The sequence below is a fragment of the Cnephaeus nilssonii genome (genome assembly GCF_951640355.1).
Source record: "Cnephaeus nilssonii genome assembly, chromosome: 16".
NCBI classification, from domain to species: domain Eukaryota; kingdom Metazoa; phylum Chordata; class Mammalia; order Chiroptera; family Vespertilionidae; genus Cnephaeus; species Cnephaeus nilssonii.
The window spans coordinates 26,629,390-26,652,793 of record NC_137087.1 but is presented as its reverse complement, the minus strand read 5'-3'; the positions used below and the strand labels follow the sequence as shown (position 1 = coordinate 26,652,793).

General features: G+C 42.6%; 2 protein-coding genes across 3 annotated transcripts in view; both read left to right on the top strand.

The window, feature by feature from the left end:
• ARID5B (AT-rich interaction domain 5B) overlaps positions 1–23,404 on the top strand; it is a 178,452-nt gene that overhangs the window by 142,267 nt on the left and 12,781 nt on the right. For both annotated transcript variants that reach the window (XM_079793054.1, XM_079793055.1), the window contains one exon: positions 9,621–9,718. In XM_079793054.1, coding sequence (XP_079649180.1) covers positions 9,621–9,718 — 98 coding nt within the window. The remainder of the gene's footprint in view (positions 1–9,620; positions 9,719–23,404) is intronic.
• LOC307112406 (mitochondrial import inner membrane translocase subunit TIM14-like) lies at positions 9,741–23,223 on the top strand. Its single transcript, XM_079793056.1, has one exon. It carries the CDS (start codon positions 17,274–17,276, stop codon positions 17,619–17,621), a length of 348 nt encoding a protein of 115 aa, XP_079649182.1. The 5' UTR covers positions 9,741–17,273; the 3' UTR covers positions 17,622–23,223.

Sequence of the window (23,404 nt, the reverse complement as noted above, 5' to 3'; positions counted from 1 at the left end):
ATTTTGCAATCTAAACCCCTCCCCCCTGCTTTGACCAAACTAGAGACAATACAAAAGCAGACCATCCCTGACCGCCTTTCCCAATGGCTCTACACTTTTGGGGGCTTATTGGGCCGCTTTTGGAAACAGTCCCAATTAGTTCCAGGTTTGGCAAAATTGTAAACTTGTCGTAAAAACTACAAGTGGAAAACATATGTAACTCTCCCCTGTCAGGGAAATTAGTTGGGTCTGTAATTTTTTCCCATGTTGAGAAAGGGCCATTATTGTACAACAAGCCAAGATTGCATAAAAGAAATTTCCCTTGGCAACATACCTGACATCTGCTCATGTCTAATATGGGAAATGTATTAAAGGCTTTCAAAAGTAATCAGTATTGGCCATTAAGGAATAAAACGCAGCAAAATCTCCTCTCATTCTGGGGCAGAGAGGCTTTATTAGACAAGGGTCAGTGCCGCATAAACAGGAAGTTATCAGACTTATTCAGAACAGGCTCTGACACTCTTTATCAGCTAATTCTAACTGACAGGAACGGGTTATTTTTAGCTCACGGGACAATTTGATGGCCACGGATTTTTATAGCTTGTATTTTGAACCAATAAAATGTTAGAGCAACAAACTAAGATTAAAATCTTGAAAGAAGAAGAAAGAGCTGCATTAATATAGCACACAGAGATGACATCTGTAATAAAATCAGTTGACATAGGAAGATGTCGTCATTGGAAATATTTTCTCCTCCACACAATGATCAGATTAAGTTGTGCAGTTTCTTCTGCAATTGAGTAAGAAATTGTTGTTTCTTTCCTTACGAAGTAACCTGGGATATCTCTGTATCATAGTAAAATGACAGTAAGAGACACAAAATCAAGAAAATGAAATTCATTTTAGCCCAAACATAATCACTAGTGTTTCTGGCCAGATATAGCATATTGTTCCACAAACTAATCGAATGGTTTGATGTCAGGAGCTTGGGATGGGAAAAGATGGCAAACATTATATGATTCAGATAGTCTGGTATTTACTGTAGAGATATCTGCTGTGAATTCTGACTAAAAACTCTTTAATTTGAGTAGGTGTGCATGTAATGTTTTTAGTTAATGTATGGGCTATACATATATGTTTGTGAGGAAATATAATACTGATATGAACTACATGTAAAATGTGCATTTTATAGACATGAATTTACTTAAAATACTTGTTTGATCAAGTGCCCTACGTAAAAATAAACAATGTTATTTTTTCACTTGGTTGGATCTGTTGAGGGAACAAAGAATGGACTCTTTGCCACTGTGACTCATAGTTTTGCAAAATCTTGAGCTAATTATAGCTTTCATCTATGTGAAAAAGATGGTATCTTATTCAGGGTTAGTCTCATAAATTTAGGAATCGACCCCATAGCCTAGACTTTTAAGTCTAACTTTTAGTGTTAAGAATAGGAGTATACATTTTTATGAACTGTGACTACAGATAAGTTACATGATATTGCACAATATTATGAAATGTCTTTTTAAATCCAGGAACTTGTTGTTATTCACTGATAAGGAGAGTGCTAGCAAATTTCACAGAATCAGTTTTTCCTGCTTTTGTATCTTCTGTATCTTCACAAGGACTTTTTTCCCATGAAACTGCAAATTGGTGTCAAATATACAAAAGAAACTTCTGCTAAGTTGCAGGGCATTTGCAGTACTCTTTGAACAAGTAGTACTTATTCTTTTGTTGGATGAATGAATGAATGAATGAATGATCACACAATTAGAAAATCACCTAAACACATACAGGGTGGGGCAAAAGTAGATTTAGAGTTGTTCATATGGAAAATAATATAGTAATTCACAAATAATAACACAAGAATAAACTCTGTTTCACATACTGTAAAACTACTTTTGCCCCACCCTGCATTTATTGAGTGTCTTTTGTGGACAAGGCATTGTGTTGGACATTCTGGGAGATGCAAACATATCTAGGCCAGTAGTTCTAGTTGCTTACCATCCACAAGAGGTGGCATTAAGAGATACGGTAGAAAAGATCCTGCACCTCCTCATTTAGAGATGAGGGAAGGAAGATTTATTGCTCTGATGACAGTTGAGCAGAATGTTAGAGAATGGATGGAATTTAGACCTGACAGATCATGGCCTTCCAGGAAGAGAAAATCAAATGGGGAAATAAAACATGGAGGTTGAATAAGGTTAGGAATAGGGAGTTTAAGTCACTTAAAGATGAGTGACTAGCTGGCCAGGATGAATGACCATGAGAGAAGGATGGAGCCCAGTGAGTAGAGATCTTGGATGCTAGGCCCCAGAGTTCTTCAGCAGGCAGCAGGGGGATACCTTGGAGACTGTTATGCTTTGCCACTTATTCTGCCTTCACTGTTTGTGAAGGTGGGGTGGAGTAGAGAGAAGCTGGGATGGAGGGATATGGAAGACCAGATTAGCGTCTGCCTTTTATCTGGTTATGAGTTTCACGTCACTTCAGCAAAGCCACAAGAGGACTGGTGACCTCTGTGATGGCTCTTGCCCCTTCTTCCGTTTCCATTCACACGTCAACTCCCTCATTGTTCATTGGGTCCCTCCCATTCTTCATAACACTCCAGATTTTTTCATCTCACCTCAGGCGGGGAATCTCCACAGCCACCTTTCTATGAAATCTTCATCTGAGGCCATAAACTAGATGAAGCTAATTAATGGGACTTTTTCTTCCCTCCCTCTCTCCCTTTCTTCTCCCCCCCCTTTTTTTTTTATATGCCTCATGTTACCTATTGGCCCTGTAGGCACTTAAGGTTGCCATTCCCATTCTACACTTAAGCTTTTGAATCTCCTAAGTGAAGAATAAGTTTTTCTCTTGGTATATTTTGGCTAATAAAATTGTGACACGTTCAGGGAGAATTCAGTTTTGAAGTTATTCCAGAAGCTGTATGAATAATATCCAAAGCCTGGGGACTTCAGTTGTCATCACAGTGTTACCAAAGGACACTTATCTGTGAGATGATCTGATACCAGAACAAGTGTAGACTTGTCATTTAGAGCTCAAAAGAGATCTTAGAATCGTCTATATCAGTGGTTCCCAAAGGGTACTCCACAACTGGGGTTCAAATTTTCGATGGGGAACCTTAAAGTATAAGCCATTGTTTAGGCCTCCACACTGAAATATTAACTTTGTTGTAGGGCCTGAGCCTTAGCACCTGAGATTCCCTTTTCTTAAGCTGTCCAGGTGAGGTTCATTCAAAGCTAAATGTAACAGTGATTGTTAACACTTCACCTCATGGGTCATAGCTTCAAAATGGAATCCCATTTAAGTGTCAAAGATTAGAAAGCTATCTTCATGCCATTACTAAATTAAACATCCAACATATTAACATTTTGTTGACTCAAAAGAAGCCAAAGTTTTCCCATGAGTATTTTTCCATTTAGTAAATGGTAATCTAAATTGGGACTCCGTAAGCTATTTTCATTTTGAATAAGGGAAAGTGTAGCACCCTAACATTTTTTATTTTTCACAAATTGGCCTTTGTGTAGTAAAAGATCCTCGCCATGTTCCAGCCCCAGCCTTTGTTTTACAAATGAGAAAACTGAGGGACAAGGAGGTGAAATCATTTGCATAGATCATCATGGCATTCTCCCAATTCTGACAGCTGAGAACTTTGTGCACAATTGTGTTACCCTCCATAACCACTGGAAGTTAAAGGAGATTCATAAATGATCATTCTTTGAGCCTTCCATTCTCTGCAGTCCCTTATGTATCCAGATTGCTTTCTACATAATTTGGGTGATTCTCGGAAAAAAGATTAAATAACCTGCCTTTGTTGGTAGCATCTTTCAGTCAGTTCTTCATATCTAACATGATCTTTAGCAGATAAACTATTACCTGCGAAACTTTATCTGATTCTTGAGAAAAATGTGTCAATTTAGGAAATGGGTCAAGAAGTCTGGATGGTGTAAATATTCAGCAATAATAAAAAAACTTCAAGTTTAAAATTTGTAAATGTATCTCTTCTGCAATTAACTTGTGATTGGATAAAGACATCCCTTTGGAATTCCTTCTGGTTACAAAAAGAGGTCATCTTAATTGGTTTGTTTTTGTTTGTGGTTATAAACTATTTCAAATCTTCTGGTTTGAATTGTGGATTATGGATTATTTCATTCCAGTTCTTCAGTACCCTCAAATTTAATTTAAAAAAAAAAGAGGAGCAAAAGTTTTATTTTAAGCCTTTATAACATTTGAGTAGTGGCTATATTCGGTTCTCTTGGGGTCCTCTACCTTTGCTGGAAATGTATATTGTGTCTCTGCATCCTTAGATTTAGAGATCACAAATATATTGAATGGATTTGATTTTTTTTAAAAACACAGTATCCTGGCATTTTGATTGGTGGCAATGAGGACCCTTCCTTTGCAGTACTATATCCAACTTCTTCTACACATTTTAGAGTATTGGTCCTGAGAGTTGAAGATGCAGAACTGGATAAAGTTGCTGATGAGCTAAGAGGCCTGCACTTCAGTTTCTGGTGAAGCAATTAAAGCTCACAGGGTAGCTTGGGATATTAGCAGGATGCATCGAGTTGAAGGTGGTTTGCTAAAGTGATTTCCATTTGGCTCCCCGTTTGATGGCATGCCAGAGGCAATATTTGGAAAGAAGGTAGTAGAACAGGGAGATGGGTCTTAAGTAAACCTAGAGGCAGAAGACCAGGCACGTGGTGCCTTTGAAGAATGTCAGCTAGCAGCTCCAGTCTTCCCATGGGTGAGACAGGACCATTCTTTCTCATCTGGAAGAAGAAGTTGCTTATCTTCTTGCTGGAAGGATTAGGCTTTGGCATCAGATTCTGACTTTGAAGAAAGATGACAGTAAATGAAAAAAATGACAGAAATTCTGTCATTTCATGACATCCTCTCAATCTGCTAACCCTAGTTCTTGGGACAGACAAAACCTCTTGCTTAATTCAAAATTTTCGAGGCCAAAGATGATGTCATGTAGTTTTGAAAGGCTCCAGTTCCTGGAGTACTACCAGGAAAAAAAGTCATCCTCCTTTAATTCAGTCACCCTCAAGGTGTCCTGAGAAAGACACTGTTCCTCAGAGCAGCCGGGGCAGCACTGCTTGCCGGAAAACTCTCCTTTTGACTTCATATTTCCTGCACGTTCTTAAGCCATGGAAACTCCAGAGTCCTCAAAGATCTCTGATTGCTGTTTCCTCACCAGGCCACAACCATGCCAAGATTATTTCATCCCTGCAACCTCAAAGGGAGCAAAATCAAGGCTTGAAGCCTGTGTCTTGGGTTAAAACAGTTGTACAGTTTTTCTTAAGTGACAGGATATTTTCATCAAATGAAATTGTGGAAGGGACAATTCCTTTCCCACTCACTGGACCTGTTTTCTTTTCTTTTTAAAAAGAAAAATATATTTTTTATTGATTTCAGAGAGGAAGGGAGAAGGAGAGAGATAGGAACATCAATGATGAGAGAGAAACATTAATTGTCTGCCTCCTTCAGGACCCCTATTGGGGATCGAGTCGGCAACCCAGGCATGTGCCCTTGACCAGAATCGAACCCAGCACCCTTTGGTCCACAGGCCAACGCTCTATCCACTGAGCCAAACCAGCTAGGGCTGGACCTGTTTTCTTGACAGGGATGGGCAAGGTGAAGAGTTAGCTTCAGGCCACCTTTACCACATCGCCTGGGTTCTAAAGCGCAGGTTGAAAACCGCTGTATTTATGAGCCGTGAAACTTCATGAACATAAAAGGTGTGGAGTGCTTTTCAGAGTTTCTTGGGTCTGACCACACTCGGGAAAGAAGTAACTGTCAAGTGTCTTCCAAGTATGATTGGGTCGCACACACACACCTAGATTGGTTTATTTCACTTGGGTGTGGTCTGCTCAGCTTTTCATCTTGCTTCATGGTTCATGGTATTGGGGCTGTGCTTCCGGCTAAATGATGACTCCTTGAAAGCTGTAACCTCTCTTCCTGTTCATGATGCCTTCCCACCCTCAGCCCTCCACCTCCGTGCCTCTGTACCTGACACAGCGCCCTAAGACAGGAAGCACTAGCAGATGGGTTGCTGTCCTCAACCTCTATCATCGAAGTGAGGACCTTGAAGGAGATGACAGGGGAAGCACAATCCAAGAGAAATAACTGTCTGATGAATTCGGCCATTTTCTTGAGGAAACCAAGAGCCAGGAGTTCTTTGTATCTTTAAAAACCTAAAATAAATAGAGGGAGAAGTTGAACATAAATATGACCAGGAGACCTGAAGCTTAGGGAAAATGGATCAAACTAACCCCTCGGCTAGATCACACTTTACCGCCAAATGGGGCTGGGGGCTTGATACCAGGAAGCAGACGGTGATTCTGCCCCAGATAGGGTTTAAAGCTAACACACATCCAGAGAGCACATTGGACAACAGAATAAAAACCCTAAGCAAATGAGTAATTAGGTCCGACGCAGGCATATTAGAACAGAAGGCGGGTTTATACAGGTGGGAGCACGATGCCCAGTAGCTGGGCCAGGAGGAGTTCTCATGTCTCTTCCTCTCTCCTAATAGGGCCGTGCGACCCATTATAAAGTTTGGATAATGGGAGGATGCAGACATTGCTTGCTTTAGAGCCTGTGGTCAGCATTTGTATTAGAAGTGCACCTGAACACACACAAAAATAAAGTTGGGCACCTAGGAGAACTGTGCACTTAAAAGCATTTAGCAGTTGGAAAGAGCACATTTTATGACGTTCCTGTGGAAAGAAAATGTCTCAAAATGGCCCGATTCATCCAGGCTGGCCAGTGGACCCTAGGGAAACAGAGAGACCTCTTCCTTGCAGGCCAGGCCCTGTTGTCTTCCCTCCAGATGAGTCCTCACTAGTCAAAACTATTTAAAAACGGCAGCCTGCTGGCTTGGGGCTAACACAGACCCCTGGCCTGCTGCTCATGGCTTGTTAGCACCAAATGGTGCTTGATGCTGGCTTCCTGCTGCCACATTTCAATCCTAGAGGGAGGAAGATTTTGTTTCCATTTTGAGAATTCATTACTTATTCTTAAAGAAGTTTTGTCAACTCTGTGATAGGCAGGTATTTAACAGGGCATCCCCTCGTCTAGATGATCGGGTGTGGGAGGGGGACATGGTCAGTTTCCAAAATTATCCCTATCAGCCGTGGTCTCTTCTTCATTACAGTTTCCACAATCTGTATTCTTTTGTGTAGGTGTTTGGTCAGTTGTTTATTGCTGACATCCATCCTCCCCCCCCCCGCCCCCCCAAGGATGCAGTCATGTTGGGTCTGGTTGTCATTGTTGCATCTCCGCTGCTAGCACAGTGCCCAACAGATGGGAGATGTTCAGTAAATGCTGAATGAATGGATGTGTGCATGGATGGATTCAGATATAATTGGAACTTACCCATGGCGTGAACATAATAGTAAAACCTCTGTTCTACCTGGAGACAGGAGCAGCCAGGGCAGAAGGAACCATAGTTTTACTGGGTTCTTTAAGAGTAACATTTTAGAGCATTATTAACCGAGCCCACCCCCTTAGATCCTTGCTGACCTCGTAGTTAGGCTCTTTGCCCACTAGGTCAAAGTTGAGAACTTGTAGCAGAAGTAATACTTCCCACAGTCATCAGTGAAGCCAAGGGCCCCTGTAGTTCTGTATTATCACCCCGCTCCAGCCATGGGCTCTTCAGGAGGTCATTCTGATATGGAGGCTGCTTTGATGTCGTAGGAAAAGGTCTGCTCTTGGGACCATGAGACATCAGTCTAAACCTTGGTTTTGCCATTCTGCTGCTGTGCACCCTTAGGCAAGTCATGCAACCTCAGGTCGGAGTCTCCCTTCCTTCTATAATCCGCCTCACAGGCTGATGGGAGGATTAAACGATACTATGGATGTGAAAACTCTTTATCAAATATGAAATACAGTGTACACGAGATCCAAGAGTGACAGGCGTGATGGTCTGTTGTGAAGTGATTGCAGGGACAGATGCAGGCTGTGTTCTGGCCCCAAGGCCCACACACCTCATCTGAGAGAGGTTTCTTCTTCTTTGATTCTTCCCGATTCTCTCATAGACCAGCCTGAAATTGTATTATTCAAAAGGCTGGAGGGAGATTGTAATTAAATATAACATAATTACCAAAATATGTATTTTGAGTGTTTTGAAAGGGGCTTGAAACCGTTAATTATCATCGAAACCAAGCCACAAATAAAGGAGGGTTTATTTTTAGCTGCACCTGCTAGTGGAGGTAAAGGTGGTTCTTTCCAATGAGAACCATTGAAACAAATTGGTTCAAGAATGATGTATGTGAAATTGAACAATGCAGAACTCGAATAGTCTCGAGGTCCCACTTGGGCCTGTTGAGAAGGCTTTATGGAAATGAAGGGGTTCTCTTGATTTGAAGTGGAAAAGGTACCACTTACCTTCTAATATTTAACCACCCCTGCCCTCCTCCATAAAGATTACAATTTCAAGCCCCTGGTTGCAAGTGCAGATTTCTTCCCCCTGGATTACTGTCTTTAGCCCCGAAGTGGGCTCGGCGGGCAGCTCTGGGGGTATTTCTCACAAGAAGCCTCCTGCTCTGATTGTATGAAATGCCACGGGCCCCGTTGCCATGCCCTGCCCCCTCCACATTCCACTCACAGTTTTCCTGTGACCTAATTTAGAAACTTTCATGGGGGCCTTAGAACTTGTTCTGTCTTCCTAGTTCACGGCAACACTGGGCTTGCTGGGATGTCGCAAATGATGGGTTTCCCGCAATTCATCATCCGCCAGATCACGCATCTGTTATTTTGTAAAAATCTTAATTTACGTACGGAAATAGAATGCAAGAAAAATAAATAAATAAAACTAGACCATGGTGTGCCGTTCAGTATATCGCAAGCTGTTTGTTTTTATTCACCTAACTCAATAATGTACATGGCTTGCATTTTAACTTTGGAATATGTTCCTTTTCATAGGATTTGATTGATACCCCATTTTCCTGACCTAAGTGAATAAAAATAAACAGCTTGCACGACATGTACAGTTGTAGATTTTGATTTTGTTTTGGTGGTTAGAGGAGCTGTCATACAAATGTAGCTTGAAATGACTGCAAATTCCATAACCAACTTGATCAGTTTAATTAGTTTATGTTGTAAATTATTTAGTTTTTAAAGTGGGCAACGCATCACAGAGTTCAAGTCAGAAGATACAAAAGCATGTTTGGTGAAGAGGGTTTCTCTCCCCGTGGCCACCCTTTTCCACACCCCTCGAGCAACCTATGTTACTTCCGTTCATTTACACTGATGTACTAAGATAGATATTTTAGGGAAATTTTATTTTCTTGTGATGCTGTATCACATGACATCAAGGAACAGAGTACAAGTTTGAGACCTTGGGGGGGCAAATAACTACATTAAGTATCAAGGGAGATGCCTTGGATGAAAATACACGAAGGGTGACACAATATAGAGCCAAAGGTAGAATTCCATTTTTCATTGCAAAGCAAAGCGCTGAAAGTGAGGACTCACTGTAAAACCTTGTCTCCCCGTGTACCCCTTGGGACTCCCCTGTTTCTGGGTTTCCAGTACAGACCATTCTCCTCTGACTGTTGCGTATGTATTGAATCCTGCCACTGCGAATCTCTTACGATGCAAGATTGAATTTCCCACTGCCATTCTTTCAGATAACAGCCCGCCGTCAATGGAAACACATTTATGATGAATTAGGTGGTAATCCTGGGAGCACCAGCGCCGCCACGTGCACCCGCAGACATTATGAAAGGTAAAAAAAAACCACTTTTTTTTTTTAATTTTGGAAAGTCCTTGCTTAATTGAAAGTGTGTTAATTAGAAGGCATTTCCGGTCAGGGCTAAGACCAGAGGGAAAGGACCTTTTAGGAAACAGAAAAATATCCCGCTAGCATTTTACTTGGCATACCTCCTTGTGATTTTTAAGGGACATGGCTTTCTCTGGTTACTGGGGCTAAAATTAGATGTTCTTTTAAGTTTGCTTTTATCCTGTGACCACCTGCCCGCAATACTGTCCCCCCCCCCCCCCCAAGCATAGATTACTCAGTCTGTTCTCTGAGAACCTTTAGGATCTAGGAAACACAGGTCGGCATTGTTACTAGGAGGTCGCCATGTAACTATATTAACATTAAAATGTGTTAATGTTGAATGTATTAATATTGCAAAGTAGGCATTTCTTTAATATGGAAATGGGCCCGAGATAAGATCTTTTGTTTGCTCCTATCTTGGTATTTTTATTCTATGGCTATGCTTTTGACCCGGGAAATTCTTTCTTGCCAAGCTCTGTGAGGTTGGTTTTCTAATGATTAAAGCTTCTTCAGGAAAGTGATGATAATGCAAACAAGAAGTAATCAAATTAGACTAATCTGAGGGTTGTCTCCACAGGAGTATTTTCCCTTTGAATTAGGACTGTGATACCCAACGTGGAAGACCAGTTAGCTAATCCATGCATTATCCTTGCTCTGTGCTTCAAGCCCATATTTAATTTATTTAGGTCACACCAACTTCTTTATCAATGGCATTTCCCTTCTGAAGTGTTGACTGACTCAGCTCCCTGATTTCAAATTCAGAGCTTGTGAGATCCAAGTAGAGGCTGTGTGTGTGTGTGTGTGTGTGTGTGTGTGTGTGTGTGTGTGTGTTTTAATAACGGCCATGGATAGAATGAAGCAAGACACAGTCAGCTGAACAAACAGGCCAGTGAACTTGCTTGTAAGTTAAACACAACTGATAAATTTGATGGTTGTTTTTCACATAGTCAGTTACCATTCCAACTTCAACCCATATGCTTAACACCCACCTTTGGATCCTACAAATGAATTTCAGCTAATACTGTCATCTAACTCATTAACCCTTAGTCATATTTCTTTAGAGTTCAATTATATTTTTTTCTGTATTTCATTTAACACAGAGCCTCTTTTAGTATAGCCACTCAATGAAACTTACAATGTTTTTGTAGTTTATAAGTCGCTGAATTGGGTTTAGGACCCCATGGAAAATTCCCACAAAGCATTCCCAAGAGTTGCCTTACTTGACAATGTTATGATCCAGAAGGATTTGTAACAGGAATTCAAGTTACTATTCTTCATAGCATTGTTTACAATATGGCACATCAATATCTCAAGTGTGAGTGTTATTTCTCTCAGTATTTAATACAGAAACCCACAATCTCACTGTACATAACAGGCATACCACAAAAATATTAGCACAAAATAGCATTGTTATCTCAGGTGAGTGTTCTATAAATAGCATCCAAGGTATCATAATCAACTGGGTTTTGACTTATGATTCAAGGCTTTAATCAGAACATTTTCATTAGAAACACCATGCTTTCACATTAATTCTATTCTGATGGTGGACCTTTCTTACTTCCAGGTGCAAATGTTCCCAGTATGTGAACCATCAGACTTAATAGCAATTAAAATTTGAAAAAGGAATGTGTCTCAGCTGTTAGCTAGCTCACCCAGTTGAAGAGTGAAAAATTAATCAAACATATTATAAAGCATCACATGGTTAAAAAAATAGATATGGTTTTGGGTGGAAAAAGGATTGACTTTAAAATGTGTGTGTGTGATTTACTCTAGCAGTTGTGTGGATAAAAATGACCTCAATCTTATACAAAATGGCAAGATATATTCTTTTGAAGACTGTGTACTTTGTTTCATGATTTATCTCTTCCTGGAGGAGCAGATACCTCAAATTTTAGCAACTAAGAAATATGATTAAAGATGTTTAAAATTTTCTCTGCTCTACTCATATTTGGGAGTATTTTCCCTTTGAATTAGGACTGTGATACCCAACATCGAAGACCAGTTAGCAAATCCATGCTTTATCCTTGTTCTGTGTTTCAAGTCCATACTTAATTTATTTAGGTCACACCACCTTTTTTATCAATAGGATTTCCCTTCTGAAGTGTCGACTGACTCAGCTCTCTGATTTCAAATTCAGAGCTTGTGAGATCCAAGTAGAGGCTGGATAGTTCATAAAGGTTTGGTTTACCCCTGGATTACATTTTTTAAAAATATGTTTTAACTGATTTCAGAGAGAGGAAGGGCGAGGGAGAGAGAGATAGAAACATCAATGATGAGAGAGGACCATTGATCGGCCTCCTCCTACATGCCCCACTTTGGGGATTGAGCCCGAAAACTAGGCATGTTCCCTGATGGGGAATTGAACCCTGACCTCCTGGTTCATGGGTCGATGCTCAACAGCTGAGCCACACCGGCAGAGCTGGATTACATTTTTTTTTAAGTTTTGTCTTTGAATTTGAATTATGAATTTGTCTATCAGTCAAGAAAATACAGAAACCACACTAGGCATTCAACAAAGAAAATTTACTATTGGGATTGCTTAAACAAGTGTTGGTGTGAAGCACTACATTAATACAGGTAATAACCAGTTTTCTTAGGGCTGGGAGAATAGAGAAAAGAGGTGTTGCCATCCAGATGTTCAGAGAGTGGGCCTCACAGGCCTGGGGTTCAGATCCCTTCTGGGGAGAGGCACCCAACCTGTGCTGGTGCTTCAGAGGAGGAGCCTGCGGAGCTGGGCCAGGCCCGGGAGGCTGTGCTCCCTGGAGGGTGCTACACCTCAGAGGGAAGGCATTGAAAGAAGCTAGAGGCTCAGCCAACTGCTGCTGCTAAGTTACTGTTGGGTTGTCGCTGAAATGAACAGCAAGCAAAATACAAAGAAAGAGGTCCCTCCTCCCCGGACCTGGTAGAGCCCCATTTGCAGAACCCCACTAAGAAGAGAGCTGACAAATGTGACGTAATTTACAGAGCCCCAGTCCCAGCATCACCAAACAGAGCACAGAGGGTGGAATTGACGATGAGACATTAATCCCACTGCTAAGTGGGAATCCCTGTGCAGAGCCTGAGCCCAGGTTGGAGCACAGCTGGCCCCAGGTGATTAGCAAGGTCTTGAACCCTGCCTCGGCGTGTCCCTTTACTCTCTAGGCCCCTCATCTTGTGGTGATCAGATACAAGGGTGTATTGAATAATTAGTAATTAATACAAGTTAAGTGCCCAAATTTGCAGATGATAGATTAAAAAAAAAAAAAAATCAGCCCAGCCAGTGTGGTTCAGTGGTTGAGAGTTGACCTATGAACCAGGAGTTTACAGTTCGATTCCCGGTCAGAGCACATGCCTGGGTTGTGGGCTTGATCCCCGGGGCGGGGGGAGGAAGGGTGTGCAGGAGGCAGCCAATCAATGATTCTCTCTGATCATTGATGTTTCTATCTCTCCCTTTTCCTTCCTCTCTGAAATCAATGAAAAAAAAAAGTTAAATAATAAATAAAATTTAAAAATCAGACTCTATGTAAAATAATGCCACTCTCCCTTATTTGAACCCATCGTGATTTTTAAGGAGTTAGCCCTGCTCCTGTGTGCTGTGGGAGGAAAGTTTAGGAACTACTGATCTCAGTGGCTTTACTTCCCTTTTATGGTTTCAGCAGAGAAGGGCAGAGGACACTCCAATCTGTCCAGGGGCCTGACAAAGTTCTGCTTTGGGCAAAGAAGAGCTGAAGCTCTTGGCTAACACTGTACTTAGTGACCATGGCCTATTTCATTCATTCTTGCTAGTCCCAGGCTATGCTAACACAACTAAAACAGGTGACTAGATTGGTGAAGGACCACCATTTTCAAAAAGGATTCAAGGAGTTGGAAAGAATCAGGATGTTGTGGGCAAACGTCTAGCAGAAGATGATCTTGGAAATTTGTAAATCCTTTCAAATCAGACCAGAGCCAGAGGGGGTTTCTCCCCTGTGGCTGGTTCCTCTGGTCTCTCATTCCTTTCACACTCGTATGGACACTTGGTCCTTTTCCTGTTTCTCTACCCCCCAGCTTCATTGTCCTAGAAGATGAAGAAGAAATGAGTGATCTCCTCCGCATTATCCACTGATTTATTTTTCATGCAGTGTGGCTCACGTTTCCCGTAAATGTTTTCATTTTCCAACAAGGAAAAAAAAAAAATAGCCGGTTCCTCAGTAAATGTTGCTTGTGTATTAGTTGTGCACTTTTGGTTTATTAATGAGTGTAATAATGAAAGTGCGAGTTGTTGAAAAGAATCAATGGGTGTTTTTATTTAAGGCATAGTAGGAATGGTACAATGCCTGTGAATGCATCATTGTTGCTGAAGGCCTGACGCGTCCACACTTGCCTCTGATTGGCTTAAATCAAATGGGTCCAAGCACTTCATAAAAATGTCTTTGTCAGCCTGCTTTTGCTTCCAAACCTATTCATCTCTGTCAGTTTTTAATATCAGTACCAGGCTCCTGGCCATAGTCCATTAGTACTGTACTTAATTGCTCATGTTACAGCTGATCACCAATATAAAAAGCATTAATGTTTCCCCATCGTGAGGCCGTTGCTATGTAGATGTCTCAAACTCAGCAAAGCTTATGAAGTGTGGTTATTCTGGACCTTTCTTGCTCAGGATTTATAGGTAAAAGTTACTGTAGATGAGAATGCAAAGAAAAATAGCCACCTCTCCTGGGCAGGACCCTTTGAAGGGGAGTATTTTCTTCCTTATGCAACCCTTTATTGAAGGTGCTCCCAAATGCTTGCTTCCATCAGTCAAGGAACAGAAAGGGAAATGATTACTTTTATGGAATTCTCTCAGTTTGATTTTCTGGAACAGTCATTCACTTTAAAGGCTTTGTTTTCACATGCAGATTTGTTTTCTTTCTAAGTGTTTTTGAGCACGTGCAAGGGGGAAAAGATCTTTACACAGAATACCAGATTACTGGTTTTGATTTTCCTGAATAAATTACATGGTCTGTTTCTGTAGGGCACATGAAGTTGTTATTAGGGATTGAAAAAGAAGCATCAAGGCGAAAGCACTTTATGCTGTGTTTTTCTGAGTATTTCGAGAATCAAAATCATAAAGTATTTGTTAGGGGGGAGGAGTGAGGGTGAGCAAGTGCATTTCACCTTCTTGCAGACTTCGTGCCCAATTTCAAATTCTAACCTTTCGCTCTTCCCGTAAGCATTCCTCGGGCAAGACTATCCTGCCGCGTGGCTCAGGTGGCTTCCTTTGCAGTGACTTGGGGTGAGCTGTACCCAAGCCAGATGCATTCTCGCAGAATCCGGGTGACAGTCAGCTGGAGCTTCGGCCTTTTTTCTCTGAAGTTGGAAGGCCGGGTGTGGGAGGTTTGTGTTTTGAGGGAGATAAGTATGTGCTTTAAGATATATGCCAAAAATATATCAGGCTCCAAGGAATTCAGCTAATTATATTGTGGGGAAAGGCCAGGGGAAAGTAAGGTGAGTTATAATCCTGTTCGTGTCTGTTCATGTCCAGGACGTTGGTGTGTTCTTGCTCATTTTGACACCCTTGAAGTTAATCGATGCACAATGCAGAAAGTCCCAGGCGGGATGGCAGCCTTTTAGGTTTGAGAGGTCCCCGAGCCATCTCCTAGGCCAGTGTTGCCCAGTGAGGTTTTCTGACCCGTCTGTGAACTGTTGGCTACCAGGCCAGGGTGAGCCAAGCACAGCAACTGCAAATAAGCATCGATACACTGGTGGAGCCACCTGCCAGAATAACTTTGTGTCTGTTGGATATAATAAAAAAGTGAGGCTTGTATTTTGCAGGCCTGTTTAAATATTGCCTTTTTTCCCAGTAATTCATTTTGATGGTGTTTTATGAAAGTGTCGGTAGACAACAGATGGGACATTTAGGAAACTAGTCCTTCACCCAGGGCATTGGAGAAGTATTGCTCCGCACCAGTGGTCACAAGCTCAGGTGTGTGCAGGAGCAGGGGGCGTAGGTAGTGCAGGCGGCCAGCTGGGAAAGTGGGAACCTGGCACAGACAACCCAGGCCAGGGAGGCCCGGTAGGATCAGCCAACACTCTTGCCTCAGGCGGATACAGTCTCTCTGCTGCCAGACCTTCCTTGTTTTGGAGATAATTTTTATGTGAAATCACCTGACTTGCAAATATTGGTCCCAGTATTTCTGAAAAGATTTTACATAAGCTAAACGAAACATGCCCGTGGGCAAAATGTAGCCTGCAGGCGGCCAAGTTCTGTGCCACACGAATCGAATCCAGTCTCTGCATCAACGGCCTGCCCTGCCCTGGGAGGGCCAGGAAGAAGCACCAACGTTGGAGGCGCTCTCCATCTAAACACTTCCAGGTGCTGAGCTCCACGCCCTGCGTGGCTTCCCATGGACCCCACTCTGCTTTTCGGGGCTGCCTCGTTCTGCTGCTCCCTCGTTCTGCTGCTCCCTCTTCTAGGTGAGGTGCCGCCGTCTGCTGGACAAAGCTCCTCTCTCATATCAGGTCTTCCTGTTCCATTCAGCCAAGCCTCAGAACAGGATCTGGGGACTGAACCAGCTTGGCTTGCTCTTGTGTAGATGCCTCCGGTTTGTGTCCCTCGGAATACCTGAAGCCGGTCCAGATGTGGTCAGTAGTACTTTCTGGGACGGCGTGGGCAGTGTCGGTCTATCCGTGTAGCCTGTGATGACGTTTGACATTGGTAAGAAGCCCTGTCTCAGTGGCCAGTTTTTCTTGGGCAGGCTAGATTTGCCTTTTGGGGTCGTTGCTGTCCTCGAGGGGCAGTGGTGACTCTTGCACATCAATCATGTGCAAAACACTCGCAGGGATGATGGAAACATATGGACCGAAGAGTTTAGACGAGGGCTGGCAAGCAATGAGGAGGTGCCCATGCTACCACATTCATGGCAGAGGCGGCCCAGGGAGCAGGGTGCTGCTTCCCAGGAGATGAAGCTCTGTCTCAGAATTCTCCCCTACACGGCACCCCCAGCCCTACTCCCAACGCACTGCAGCTATGAGGTGCTGTACTCTTGGCTTACCTCGCTTATCCTATGATCCTACTCATAGTCACACTTACATGAACGGGATTTTAATATGTAGGGCTGTAAAGACCTTAGGTAAGTAAGTAACAGATACAAATAATAAGTTCAGCATGGATCAGAGAATTTCCAACTGGAATGAGCTGTCTTCCAGAAGCATCCAGAATGTGAACTGGATCTTAAAGAGATTAGGTTAGAACTTGAGATAGATCATCATAAGTTGTCTAAAATAATTCAGTTGTAAGAATTCAAGAACAGTCAAACTTTGAGGGCAAGGACCATGTGATATTGTTTCTTTGAGGACCCCTAACCCCCCAGTGCACCCAGTACAGCACCGTAAACATATCAGGGACTCAAGAATTAGGGGTCGAATGAATTAAATAAAATCCAAACAGGTCCCCGCTGGCAGCGCCCTTGCTTTCTGGTAGCGGCGGGGAGCTGGTGGCCGCGGCCTTTTGGGCTGGGATGAACCGCGCTCTCGGCGGAGGCAGGGGAGCCGAGCTGGAGCCATGGCCAGTACAGTGGTAGCAGTTGGATTGACCATTGCTGCTGCAGGATTTGCAGGCCGTTACGTTTTGCAAGCCATGAAGCATATGGAGCCTCAAGTTAAACAAGTTTTTCAAAGTCTACCAAAATCTGCCTTCAGTGGTGGCTATTACAGAGGTGGGTTTGAACCCAAAATGACAAAACGAGAAGCAGCATTAATACTAGGTGTAAGCCCTACCGCCAATAAAGGAAAAATAAGAGATGCTCACCGAATTATGCTGTTAAATCACCCAGACAAGGGAGGATCTCCTTATATAGCAGCCAAAATCAATGAAGCTAAAGATTTACTAGACGGTCAAGCTAAAAAATGAAGTAAATGTATGGTGAATTTTGTTAGTCACATATATAAAAACAGCTTTTTGTAATAAAATGTCCCAAAGCTAAAAAAAAAAAAAATCCAAACAAAAAAGGACAGTTTCACCCTGGCCAGTTTGACTTAGTGGTTAGAGCATAGGCCCACAGACTGAGGGTCTCAGGTTCAATTCCGGTCAAGGGCATGTGCCTTGGTTTCAGGCTTAATCCCTGGCCCCGGTCAGGGCGCCTGTGGGAGGCAACCCATCGATGTGTCTCTCTCACATTGATGTTTTTCTCTCTATCTCTCACCATCCCCTCCACTCTCTCTAAAAATCAGTGGAAAATATCCTCAGGTGAGGATTAACAACAACAAAAAAGGACGGTTTTCTCTAGGAAATGTGTGAAGAGGTAGGATCTAGGTGGTGGGGAGGGGCTGCCAGGAGAGATCTAAGGCTGAATTTCCAAACTGGACACACCAAAGACAGTTTCCTTCTCCATGTCTTTTAACTCTCTTGCCCCGAGGTCCAGCCGGTAGATCGTGCCCCATCCTAACCCGTGGTGGAGTTGACCAATCGTGGACTTGCATTTCCTTTCTAAACACTGTCTTGGTAAAGGGGCTCTAGCCAGTGGGCCCTGTGTTGGTCACCTCTATGCAACACTGCCCCCCAGGTACTCTCATCTCCCCTTTCCCCAAACCCTCAGAAGGCCTCCTGGCCCTTATCAATGACCAGCAGCCAGGAATCCTAAGACCAGGTGCTGGGGTTTAGGTTGAGGCTGTGTTCCTGCTCTCCCGTCTCCACCTCCCCTCACTTGTCCTTCCGAGGGACCCGAGTTGAGTGGGTGTAAGCACCCTAAGCCTGGAGTAGCTTCTTATCGCCTTTAAAGAATTTCCCCCTAAAGGACAGTCAGGTAATTTCATAAGCAAGAGCCTCCCTCCGAATCACTCAGCATGCCTAACATGCTCTGATAACTTTCCAATGCCTGGATATTTCTAGAAACTTTTCAAAAGGAAAACAAAACCCTTGCCAAGCCCTGGAGTAGAAAAACTGGTTTCAGTTTAAAAAAAATAAATAAACAACAGCTTTGGAAAAAAAAAAATCTCTATTTAAAAATTCTTAAATTTGTCTCGAAATGCAAGTTGTAATTAATAGAAGTTGGAGTTTACACAGTTGAGTGTAAAAACACCCTCAGGCACAAGCTAATCAAGTGTGTATGTCATGCTGTAAACTACAGCAAGTTCTTTGTTTGACCCAAAAAAAGAAATTAGCTTGCCAAACAGCAGTTTTTCTTTGTCAAGCTCCTGCATTGTCTCATTTTTGTTTTCGCCCTATCTCCCCCACCCTACTTCCCTTTGAACCTTGCTGTTGTATTTAAGAAACTTTGCAGGTCCATGTCTTATTGATAGTTTTCATCAAGCATGAATTTAAATTTGAGAATAGATTAGGTGTCTTAGCCCCATTTCTTTTTGATAAATAACAAGAGGTTTCTACTTATGATTTTTCTGTCCTCGGGGCTTTATCATTAAGATTAAATAACTGTACTCTCAAGCATGCCACTGCACAAACATCTTTTCAATTATGTGAGTAACAGATGCCTTCACAAAGGGACTATTGAAAATTCAGAAAGCATGTTCCCAAAAAGAAAGGAGGGGAAAAAGTATCAGATGACAAAAGAATGTAATTGTTTACCATTAAAGTATATCCTTAACTCTTCCACTGAAAGGCTCTTGGAACGTTTTGTTTTTGTGCAAGTTATTACAAAGTTTGATCAAAATAATAAATGTTTTGGGGGAATTGTTGAGCATTTCAGCAGCTCTGGAATCCATGGTATCTCACATGCATGGGACTTAAATGCCATAACTGTTGGCCTGTTTTGACATACAGACACTGCCTGCCTTCACTTGCGCGGGGCACATGCTGCAAACATTGTAGATATATTTGTCCATTATTCTTGACATGATGTTCATCTGCTCTTGAAATGGACCCGTGCAGCGTGATTCTGCGTTAGCCGTTGTTTTCTTTTTGAGAAGAATCATTGCTGCCATCTCGGCTGGCTGGCATCGTGGAGGGAGGGCTGGGTCTGTTTATGATCCATGCCCTCTGTTGTGAGCCTGTATTTTAATCCCTGGGGCATAAAGTCAGCTTTTTTTCATATCCATTCGAACTTTTCTTCAGTGTGGTCTTTGCATGAAAGACCTGGAGGTAACATCCATCTACACACTCTTAGGAGTGGCAGGGGGGGCATCCTAGAAGCAGAGCCACCGAGGGGCTTCCAGTCTATCTGGGGAGACCATGGGAACTCCAGACTTGGTAAGATTAAGTGCTCCAGGCTGGTGTTCCGGGGGGATATGGCTCTTGAGATTCTCTTGCCATCCAACATCAAGTTGGGCCTGATCCAACTAGGGTTACTGCCTTTTGGAGGGTTGTGGCCCTTTGTAAAAGCATGAGTATGCCCAATGCCCAAGCCACAACTTCTGTTGTGGGTTGGCCGTGTGTTTCCACATAGGTGCTGCCTTTGAGAAAAGGAGTGCTCGCTCTGATTTCTTAGAGAGTTCTCTTAACCCACGTGTGATCATCTCGGTATCACCCGTGTCGGCGCTCCTGTGACCTTGAGATGAAGGCGCTCAGACTAGCCGAGGCAGGCAGGACTGTGTTTGCTCCCCAGTTTTGGCATTTAGTAGCTGCATGCCTTTGACTCGTCATTTAGTCATTTCACTTTGAACCTCTGTTTCTTCATCCATGAAAGGAGGATAAAATAATATGCCTGTGGATATTTCCTTTTGTAAGGGTTGGAGTTAAGACATACTAAGTGCCTGGTGTTGATAGGAACTTACTACATGGTGGCTGCTATTGATACTGTAATGCCTAACCAATATGCAAGAGCAGTCTGAAGTTTTTCTCCCCTCCCTCCCACCTCACCTCTCATCCAGGCCTCCGCAGCCCCTGTGACTCCAATTCAAGGGACCCTTTGTCCCTGAGCTGCCTCTTGCACTCTACACCTTTGTGAGGGTCAAGCCGCCACCTTGCTGGGTCCTGGCACCACGGCCCTTCCTTTCCTCTCTTTGCTTAGTTAGGGTCACAGTGGCTCCAGGACCGTGGAGGTAGGTGTCAGAATCATCAACAGGCCTAAGAAACAAGTCTGCCTCCACTTCCAGGGGCACATGGAATTAACGCCTTGGAAAGGTTTTCTTGTTCCTCTTCTGCTGCCTTTTGAGCAAGTAAAGAAGCCCCTGGTGAGCAGGGCATTTTCCCAGGGCAGAGCTTTGCTGAAGACCAGTGTCCATCTTCTGTGGTTGATGGCCATGGGTATCTTGACATAGAATACAAATGATGCTATTTTTTTTAAATGTATATCTTTATTGATTTCAGAGAGGAAGGGAAAGGGAGAGAGAGATAGAAACACCAATGATGAGAGAGAATCATGGATCGGCTGCCTCCTACTGGGGATCGAGCCCGCAACCCAGGCATGTGCCCCCGACAGGAATCGAACCCAGGACCCTTCAGTCCGTAGGCCGACGCTCCATCCTCTGAGCCAAACCGGCCAGGGCACAAATGATGCTATTTACACCTACTTTCTTTGTAAAAAGCTTGCTACAGTTTACCCTTGGTAGCTCATGGGCGAGCTAAGTCTTTTGCACCGAATCCATGTTGCATTCTCCCACCATTTTCTTGGCGAACGCTAACTTTATTCCCCTCTGCCCCCAAAATATCCTGTTCCCAGTCACCAGCAGATCTTCGGGCCTGGGTTTTTATTTATTTATTTATTTTCCTGGTTTGATACTGTAAGAGTACCTAATGAAGTAACTAGGGTGAGGTTCAAATACAACTCTAAAGATCCCCCCCCTTACTTTCCCCCACTCTCCAGATTGAATCAGTTCCAGAACATTATTAAAATATCATTTTTCAGAGCTCTATAAATAGATGGATTCTCATTTCTCCTCTTAAGTACTGTTTGCTAAATGTTTTGGCCCAAAAGTTCAGTCATTCCACGCCAGCATTAATCAATACAGGAGACATTAGCGGTTACTCGCTCAGATGAGATTTGACATTAGTTTTCCTCTGCCCTCAGGGAGGGGAGGGGAATGTCGCCTAATAAAGATGAAGGGTCTTTTCTTCTTTTGTATGAAATGCAAACGTTGAGGACAGGGATGGTATACATTTCTCAAACGCAAGCAAGGCTGCTGCTTTTTGTTGAGAAAGAGAGGGAAGGCCTCGGAGGATTTTAGAATTTGTAAATATAAAATTATCTGGCTCGGCGTTTAAAAAAAATAATAAAAGGGAGAAAGAGTTGGCAGGTTGCCAGATTACTTACATTACAGTAATAGATTTGCTGACCCCTGACTTCTGCTGTAGAGAAATGTATTGAATTTTTCATAATATCAGATGAGGCAGATCTAACATCCTAGTACACTGAGCACCATTATTTAACTTGAGATTTAACAAAGCCGAAATCTTTACAAACCAGCAATTTCATGTCTGATGATAATTTAGTGGCTCAGACGCCAATAAATCAAGGTTATGATGCCATTGATTTGTTCATTTTAATTTGGGTTGATTTTAAGTTGTCTTTATTTAAAAAAGAAAGCAAAAGAAGCAGGAGGAAAAAAATCTTGCTTTTCACAGTGACTGAATTTAATAAGAATCTCCTTGATAGCAAAAGGCTCCCCTACTGTTTCTGCTTTGGGGTGGAAAATGTTATTCTTGTATTATTCCTAGGGAAAAAAAATCTCATGCTGCTACAAATCTTATGTCTATGGCAAGATGTTATTTTTTAATACAGGATGGCTTACCTATTTCAGATCCATTAATGGCATCATAAATAAGCATTTTGCTAATCTGAAATGTGAAATCTGGATAATAATAAAGACCCATTTATCTGCCCAGCTTTCAATCCTCAGACTACATGTAGATCATGGGGGGATCTTTCTAATGAATATATTGCTGCTTTCCCCATTACTTCCACCAACCTCAAACGCAGCCTGCATTCTCAGCGTTGCAGTCCATGGAAAAGATTTCTCCTGTGTAATGAGTTCTTGGGGGCTGAGATGCATTTTTGCTTTTATCTGTGCAGTTGGGAGACTGATTGAATCTGTGTTGTACTACAAATGTCTGAGGAATAATAATCTGCAAGGCACAGGCATGTTGCATTATACTAAATTCTTTATATAGTACAAACCTCCTCAGCTTCCTGCATTGGGCAATGTTGACCTTCTGTTGGCTAACCTGTTTGTAATGCTATCGCATGTTATGTTAAACGTTTAAGTGTTCAGAAACTTATAATAGCTTCCCTCCCTTATACTGTAAAAAACCTCTAATAATCAGATGATAAGATCACATCCTGTGGGGTAATTGTATTGTACCCTGACAGGATGACTGAAAAACATTCAGTGAAAATCGCAGCAAACGGAAATCCCTACATGAACAGCGATTGTTTGGGTGCCGTGCGAGACCATGCCCTGTTCTTCAGGGGCTTAGCTGGTCATATTTCTACTTGTTTCCTTTTAGCTGCTGCCTTTCTTGTTTTATTTTGGGAGCCTTTTTTTCACTGAGCCACTATAATTATCTTTCAGTGATTTAGAACGGAAAAAAAAAACAACACACTCAATTGACCTTTATACACACACACATTCTCTCTCTCTCTCTCTCTCTCTCTCTCACACACACACACACACACACACACACACACACACACACCCTCCCTTTGGAAGCCTTGAACAAGCAGGGCTTATGTTTGGATTCAGTTTTACCTTAGTCATGCCTCTTTCCAGATACAAGAAACATTTAATTCCAGATTTCCTGCT

What these genes read in the sequence shown, in the direction of transcription:
- LOC307112406 (XM_079793056.1), top strand. Translation starts at nt 17,274, where the DNA reads ATGGCCAGTACAGTGGTAGCAGTTGGATTGACCATTGCTGCTGCAGGA.